This window comes from Mesitornis unicolor, unplaced genomic scaffold (assembly GCF_000695765.1).
Source record: "Mesitornis unicolor isolate BGI_N332 unplaced genomic scaffold, ASM69576v1 scaffold8060, whole genome shotgun sequence".
In the NCBI taxonomy this organism is placed as follows: Eukaryota; Metazoa; Chordata; class Aves; order Mesitornithiformes; family Mesitornithidae; genus Mesitornis; species Mesitornis unicolor.
In genome coordinates, this window is record NW_010160239.1 from 15,430 (window position 1) to 22,980 (window position 7,551).

At 50.4% G+C, this 7,551-nt stretch overlaps 1 protein-coding gene across 1 annotated transcript in view; it reads left to right on the forward strand.

Moving 5' to 3' along the window:
* The window catches only part of LOC104544529 (GTPase HRas), a gene marked incomplete at its 3' end in the record, with an annotated part of 7,448 nt that extends 307 nt beyond the window's left edge, over nt 1-7,141 (forward strand). Inside the window, exons 2-3 of the mRNA XM_010189432.1 lie at nt 4,443-4,621; nt 6,972-7,141. Of these exons, the coding sequence (XP_010187734.1) occupies nt 4,443-4,621; nt 6,972-7,141 (349 nt within the window). The remainder of the gene's footprint in view (nt 1-4,442; nt 4,622-6,971) is intronic.
* Nucleotides 7,142-7,551: the final 410 nt, after the last annotated feature.

Sequence of the window (7,551 nt, forward strand, 5' to 3'; positions counted from 1 at the left end):
AGCTATACTGGGTTGTTACGTCTGTGTCTGGAGGTCATAGTGACCAACTTGAGCCTCCTGCAGAAAGACAGCGATGTCTGCTGAACAGAGATGGCAAGGGAGGCAGCAGCAGTGGGTAGAGCCAGGCAGAGCCTGAGAAGCAGCACAGAAGTCCTCCTCTCTCATAAGATGACAGTAAAGGGAGGTGTTTAAAGGTTAGGGACTGAAGAGCCATTTTGTGCCTGTGCTTCCATTTTTCCTCCTGTGAAATTAGAGTAAATATATTGACTTCTCATGCAGGCTGCGTTGAGATTCACTGATGAAATGGGTTTTATCAGAGCTTGGTTGTGTTATGTATGTCGCAGTTTGAGGAAGCCGTGCTGAGCAGCTGAATCATTGTGGTTCCCAGCGTGCTGCCTCTGTTCCATTGCGAGGTGTTAAAGTGTGGGTCTCCTAGTTGGTGTGGATGGCAGCACTGGCCTGCCTGGAGAAGCCGGCGGGGACCCTGTGCTCCTCCAGGCTTTGCAGAGGAGGAGGTCTGGTCTTCAACATCTACTACACTATTATTTTTTTTTTTTACTTTTAAAAAATGTACTCCATTCTCCGAGTGCTTTCACCATTGCTGGCAAGATGCTAATTACCCCCTGCGTCACACACCTTCATTCGGGGAGAATGTGGGCAGCAGCCACTGCTCTGCACAAGCTGGCAGATTGTGGGAAGGTGAATTACAGCTCTGTTATGCCTCTTGGAGAATAACCTCCCTATCTGCAGTCCTAAAGGATTCTCTGCCAGATGTGCATAAGTGCAGATGTGGTTGCTGCAGTTATTGTTGTTGTTATAATGGCTAAAAGGCCCCAGCTGGGATCAGAAAGCTATTCTGGTAAGTGGTGTACGTGTAGTCCCCACCCCGAAGAGCTTAAATGAACAGGCGAGACAAGGCTTGGTAGAAAGGCAGAAATAGTCTTACAGTGCTGCAAACGGGAAGGAGAGAAAGCTCTTAAAAGCACATGCTATTGCGTCATTTGGCCAAGGTCACCTAGCAAGGCTGCGGCAGAGACTGGAGTTTTATTGAAGGGCTCACAACTCTTGGGTGCTGCACCTCACCTTGCTTATGGATGCAGCTGCCTTCTTCCTCAGCTCATCTCCCTTTGTGTGCTTCTCACCAGTAGCATTGTATGCTTTTCTTAGAAACCTGTTCCAGGTTGTTTTCAGTAAAAGAGCTGCTGAAGAAGAGCAGTCTCCCTGGGGAGACACCTGCAGGGATGGACCGTCTCTTGGACCTCAGGTTGGGCAGAGACATCTCTAATCCAGTGATGTGCTGGGTTTTGGCATCTTATTTTTTTTGTCTCCGGCTGCCTGCCCCCTGTACAAACCCTGCAGGGAATTTTCTCCATGTAAACAGAGAGCAGGGAATGTAAACCTTGCATGGCATTTCCCAGCACACCCTCTTCCCCTGCCCGCTCCTGATGTGCCCTGGGAGGTGTCTGCTCTCCTCCCCTGTTCCCCCAGCCCTACTCTGCTCTTCTCTTCCTAAAGCAGCCCTGAGCTGCTCTTCACCCCTCTCACCCCTGGTGCTTTTCCACCTGCAGGTCCCACCAGCCCTCATGCCTTTGCAGCTCCCTTGGCTGTGCTCTGCATACCCCCCAGCATAGCAATTTTCTCACTTGTTCCAGGGTGACTCCTTTTAATTATGCTTTAATTTATGGGGATTTAGGGTGCACAGAGTTACCTGCCAGCCGTCCGAATGTGACCAACAAACCACCCTCCTGTGACTAAGCTCCTTTGGATCATGCCTAGGAGCTGACTCTTAACTATTCAGCCAGATAACAACAGCACAGCAGTGTTGAAATGAGCAGGATAAAAGGAGGAAAAGAAGGGTATACATGCATGGAGCAAAGGCTTTACCCATCACTTAAATGAATTGAACGCAGGCTGTGCTGTGAAGGAGGGTGCGAGTCTTGGGGTGCACTGAGAAGATGGTCCCCAGGGCAGTAAGAGTGGAGAAGTGAGTTTGAAGACCCCAACTGAGTGCCTGCTCCTCTACTGCCCTCCCAATTCACTTGTGCAAGTGTCTCGCTTTGTAACTCGGTGCCGGCTGACCCACTGCAGTGTGTGCTCGTGGGCTGCCAAGTAGCCTTAGGCCTTTGTTTGGGAGCGGGAGGGCCAAGGCACCAAGGAAATCTGTGCCGCTGGCAGGGTCCCATGGCAAATGACTGGGGATGGAGTAAAGAGTTGGACTGTGCTGAGAAATTCTTCAGTTCACCTTTCAGCTGTCAGCAGTCAGGTAGTAATGGGCTTCCCAAGCATCTGGTTGTGTCTTGACTGTAGTGTTTAACAAATAGACTTCTTGGCCTGGTCTCCCAGCACACCTGGGATGCTTCCAGCATCTGTCTGGGATCCTGAGTCTGAAGTGGATGTTGTTGCTGCCGCTTGGCACTTCACAGCTGAGTCTGGCCACTTTCCCTTGTGAAAGAAGGTGCATTAGGATATAGGGGAGCAGAGGAGTGTGGAGGCTGCCGAGTGCCAGTGGCTGGACATGTGGGTTGGTGGCAGCTACCCCTGCAGCGACAGCCAGGTCTCCTAGCAGTGTGGCAGGGATGGTGAGCTGCCATCCTGAGGGGCGTTTGGATGAAGCTGGACACAAAGCAGGGGTGAGCAGAGCTTGTCCCGTTCCTTTGGGGAGTGGGATGCAAAGCATCTTCTGCAAGACTGTTAACAGCTTTGCTTCATTAGTGAAGCTGAGCTGAGTGGCCTCATGGACAGCCTTCTGATGACCTGAGCCGAGGTGTGGGATTGCTTCTCCTTAGTGTATTGTCTGCTGGTAAGACCTCCTGTAGCTGAGGACTTGGCAATTAATTGTGAAAATGTGTGTTGACAGGCGGGTCCAAGCCAGGGCGCACGGGTGGGAGGGTGCTTTGCTGGGCACATTGAGGTCCCCTCTGCCAGTCCCTGCCAGGCACTGAGAGCCTGGAGGTGGAACCAGTGCTCTTCTACCTTGCACCAGGAGGCTCCAGATACACTATTGATTAGAAATGGGAGCGCATCCCTACAAGGGAGCCTGCCCGTTACCTTCAGAGCAGTTGGCTGGAAGCCAGCCCATCACTCCACGCTTATTCCTGGTGGGTCAGCAGTCCCCTTTTCACGAAGACATGGCCAAGAAGGTCGTGGCAGAGCAGATCTCATCTCCTCAGATTTCACCTCCCTCTCTGCAAGGTGAGGAAAGACTTTATTAGCTCCAGTCAGTGACGTGTTTGTAATGAACCAACGGGTGGAAGCTGCATTGGCTCCGTTCCCTTTTAGTGCCTCTGCTGGTCCCGTTAGTGACCTTTGCTGTGTCAGCTGTTTGTCTGCCGATCAAAGCTCAACTGATAACACTGTTGTGGCTGTTGGAAGAGCAGCAGACATTTGAATTAATTTTAAAGTGCAGCCGTAGCCTCTGCGGGTGGCTGCAAAGTGCTGTCGTCGTCATATTGCGGACTCGCACCTTCTTCATACCTTTGGGTTTGGCTTTCTTCTCTTGCTGAGAGTCGAGGATGTCCAGGGGATGGCTATCGGAGAGGGATGAGACTGTTTCCCTGTGCAGGGACTACCCCAGCAGCATCCCTGCTGGTGAGACAGAAATGGGGGAGAGGTGTGGTAGGGAGGAGCAGTGCTTTGAGGAGTCTGCCTTGACAGCGAAACATTTTGAGGGATGTTCCTGGTGATTTCCAGTCCTCCTTACATCTGCAGTAAGTTGTGATGGCCTCTGCAGAAGGGAAAATCCCCAAATTCAAAGTATCTGCCTGGGTAGTCCTTACCTCTCCTGGAGCCCTCTGGGCACAGACTGGTTGTGGGAAACACCCTCATTACAGCGTGCTGTGTTTTTTTTCTCACGTTTAAGAAGAGGTTTACCATCAAGCCCAGTTTGCAGCTGTACTGGTGGCATATTGCCTCTGGTGCCTGATCTGAGATGCACTGGAGGTGATCTTAAACACCTTCCAGCCCTGCATATTGCAGACAGTGGCTGGAAGCTCTGGCCAGCTGGAGTAATCTTTCCTGGGCGTCCCATTCCAGCACCTGGGCAGGGTCCAGAAGAAGGGATTAGCAGGGACTAAATAAAGCTTAGGAAAACAGTTGTTGAGGGCTCTGTGGTGTGGTAGAGACAGCGCTGCCCCTGGTGTGCCAGAGACAGGGCTAGGAATGGGGAGAGCAAGCCAGGGGCTATCTTCTCTGTCGCCCTGCCAAAGAAGGGGAGACCTGCTCAGCTGCTACCTCTTTCCTTCCCCCTTTCCTCCCTTCCTCACCCTCCCTCCTTCCCTTATTTTTGAAGCAGATTCAGTCTGCTATTTAATGGGAACTAAACCCAGGCAGAGCATGAGCTGACATCTTCCCAGGGATGCACTTGCTGCATCCCGTCGCTTGGGTGGACCCAAGCCCTCCCTTAATGCATCCTCTTCCCTTTCTTTCCCTCTCCTGGCCTGCAGGATTCCTATAGAAAGCAAGTTGTCATCGACGGAGAGACCTGCTTGTTAGACATCTTGGATACCGCAGGGCAAGAGGAGTACAGTGCCATGAGAGACCAGTACATGAGAACGGGGGAGGGATTCCTCTGTGTGTTTGCAATCAACAACACCAAGTCCTTTGAAGATATTCACCAGTACAGGTCAGTATCGTCGGAAGGACTCCCTTCCTCGTGCCCTGTGCAAAGGGGAGGCCTTGCCGCTGCACCCTTCTGCCTTCCCCTTTAGATCAGGCCCTGCAGTGGAAACACTGGCTGCCCGCAAAGACAATTAGCTCGAGTGGCCATTCCCCAGGGAAAAGGCGGAGCAGACTGCTAATGCCAGTGACTCCAGTAAAACCCATCGAAAGGGATTGCTCGTGGCCTCTGGGGACTCGGTAATGTAATGTTCAAGTGTTTATGGTGACTAAAGAGAGAGCTGATCCTCTATGACCCCCTCCCTTCCCTTCCTAATTAATGGAATTGCTTTGTTGGTGTAATCGATCTCAGAAACTTCTGCTGGGCCTGGGAGCTGGGAGAGGAGACTGGGAAGGACAGGGAAGGCTGCTTTCCTTGCTGGCAGCCGCTGTGCCAAGGCTGTGGTCTGCCAGCCACCTGCACACAGGGAGAAGCAGTCCTGGCCTGCCGGAGCTTAGTTTCAATCAGGGCAAAGATGGAGCAGGAGGAGTGTCATAGCTCCGGAGAGGTGACTTGCCCATGGAGCTTAGTTTCAACCAGGGCAAAGATGGAGCAGGAGGAGTAGTGTCATAGCTCCGGAGAGGTGACTTGCCCAAAAGAATGTACTGGGGGGGCAGTGGCATCCCATCTTGGTGTGATCCTGCTTTGGCTGCACCCAGGTTACCTATCCCATTTCTCCCCTCTGCTGCCATCTCCCCTGCAGAGCCGGAGAGCCAAGGTATGTGATATAAATGCTGCAGGAGTCTCTCTTGATTACTCTGATGCTAATTTAGGGAGGGCTCTCTCTGCTTTCTGCCTTTTTTTGAGGCTTGGCTGTGATGGGAGCCACTTGCAGAGGATGCAGGAGATGGCTCTGCTTGTCCCGGCTCTGTCCACTGCCCACCAAGGGACCGTGTACCCTAGGCTCTCATCATAAACCCAGGTCTTGGACAATCCTGTAGCTCTGAGCACAGGCATAGCCTTGCTTCATAGTCAGAGGTGCTGCTCTGAGCTCTTAAGTTGTCTCAGTCTTTGGCTGGCAGGCGTGTCCAGCGTGACAACTGTATGGTTGGAGTAATTTGGCTTGTTTTAGTTGAACTGGAGGACAAAGAATGGGATTTTCCTGAAGTACCTGAGGGATTCGGCAGCATTCATCCTTGTGCTGGGGCTGATGCCTCTGAATCACTCGCAGGATGGCTCAATTTCAAGCCCTAGTTTTATTCATGATGTGAATAATCAGCTTGCATCTCCTTTCGCCTGTGCTCTGTGTTTGCCTTTTAAAAAGACTGTTCCTCAGGGAAACACTGGCTCTCCCTGGTTAGTAACCATTAGGGGGTATCTCTTTTCAGCTCAGTGTAGCTCATGCACTAAATTTAGTACTTGTGTTTGCTCGTCAGGATGTTGCATGGAGCACTTAAGTGGCTCTATGGCATATCATACGTACAGTCAGACTTCATTTCTGTCTTCTGCTACATTTAAAAAGATGAATGATGGGTTTTTTTGTGTGATGCATGTCCACCTGCTTTTGGATGGAGATCTGAATTCAGTTGAAGTGCAGAAATCAGTATTTTAAATAATACTTTTCTGAATTAAATAAAACAGTTTTAAATGTTCTGGATGCATGAGCAAGAAAATAAAGCTGCTGTGCATCTGAGGTTAAATGATTTATTAAGCAAAGGAAGTTATTCTCTATCAGGAGGGAATTGAACGGATTGTTTGTGGTCATAATGGCCTTCAGCACTTTTTAGAAGTGGTAGGTCTCATCCCACCTAGTTTTAAATCCGAGGTTGGAATGAATAAGCGAGCATTAGAGCTTTTTGGCTTCCCAGGTGGTTTCTCAACTTTGAGTGACCTGAACGAAACTGAAAGGAAGCAAATGCTGCCTGTGCATCTGCAGAAAAGGCTATGGCTGCCAAATCTGGTTACTCAGCTCAGCAAACTCTGGTTGCAGGAGATTTTTATTTTTTTATTTTTAAATCCCCATTTAGGGGGATTGCTTAATCTGGAAATAACACGGGTAACTGCTTGAGTATTCATTTTTATTTAGCTTAAACTATCTTAAGCTAACGTCTTAATATAGATTGTCATAACTTCAAGTTGTATATTGTAAACAGTTGCATTTAAAGAGCAGAAGTATGTTTAGTGTTCGTTTTCAGAAGTGCCCTGGCTGTTTTGATACTTACTCCCCTATGTGCCGTGGTTATTTATGTTCTCCTGAAAGCCCAACACAAGGTGCTTGGCAGGAACGAAGCATCGCTGTCAATTCTTAACAAGAGTGTCCTGGAGCTGCCCCCCAGTACCTCTTCTCCCTTCAGTTTGGCACTTCTTACTCTTGCAGGGAGCAGATCAAGAGGGTGAAAGACTCAGATGATGTTCCCATGGTGCTGGTGGGAAATAAATGTGACCTCCCAGCCCGGACAGTGGAGACCCGGCAAGCGCAGGACCTGGCCCGGAGCTACGGGATCCCCTACATAGAAACGTCTGCCAAAACCAGACAGGTAGGAGGAGGTTTGAAAATAAAATCTTCTTTTTCTTCTCCTTTCCCCAGTGCTGTCCTGGAGAGGCTGGAACAGGCAGGCACCACCTTGCAGACAGCTGGGTGCAGGGTTAGTTGCTTTTTCAAGGCTAAATGCTCCATCAGGATATACCCTCCCCTGTGCAGGCTCAAGCCTCAGTCTGGAGAAGGGTGTAATTCCTGCTCTGGCAGCAGTGAAGGGAAGACACCTTCTCAGGGCTTTCTCCAAGGCTCTGTGATAACCCCTGTAGTCACAGCAGGTCAAGCTAAGCTCAGGGGACTTGGCTGACCTCATCCATGGTCTGTTTTGTCAGAGCTAAAGGCAGAATATGCCAGTGCTGGAAGGACCTTGTGAGGCTCCCGGAGCACAGAGGTGGAAATCACAGAATCACAGAATCGCTCG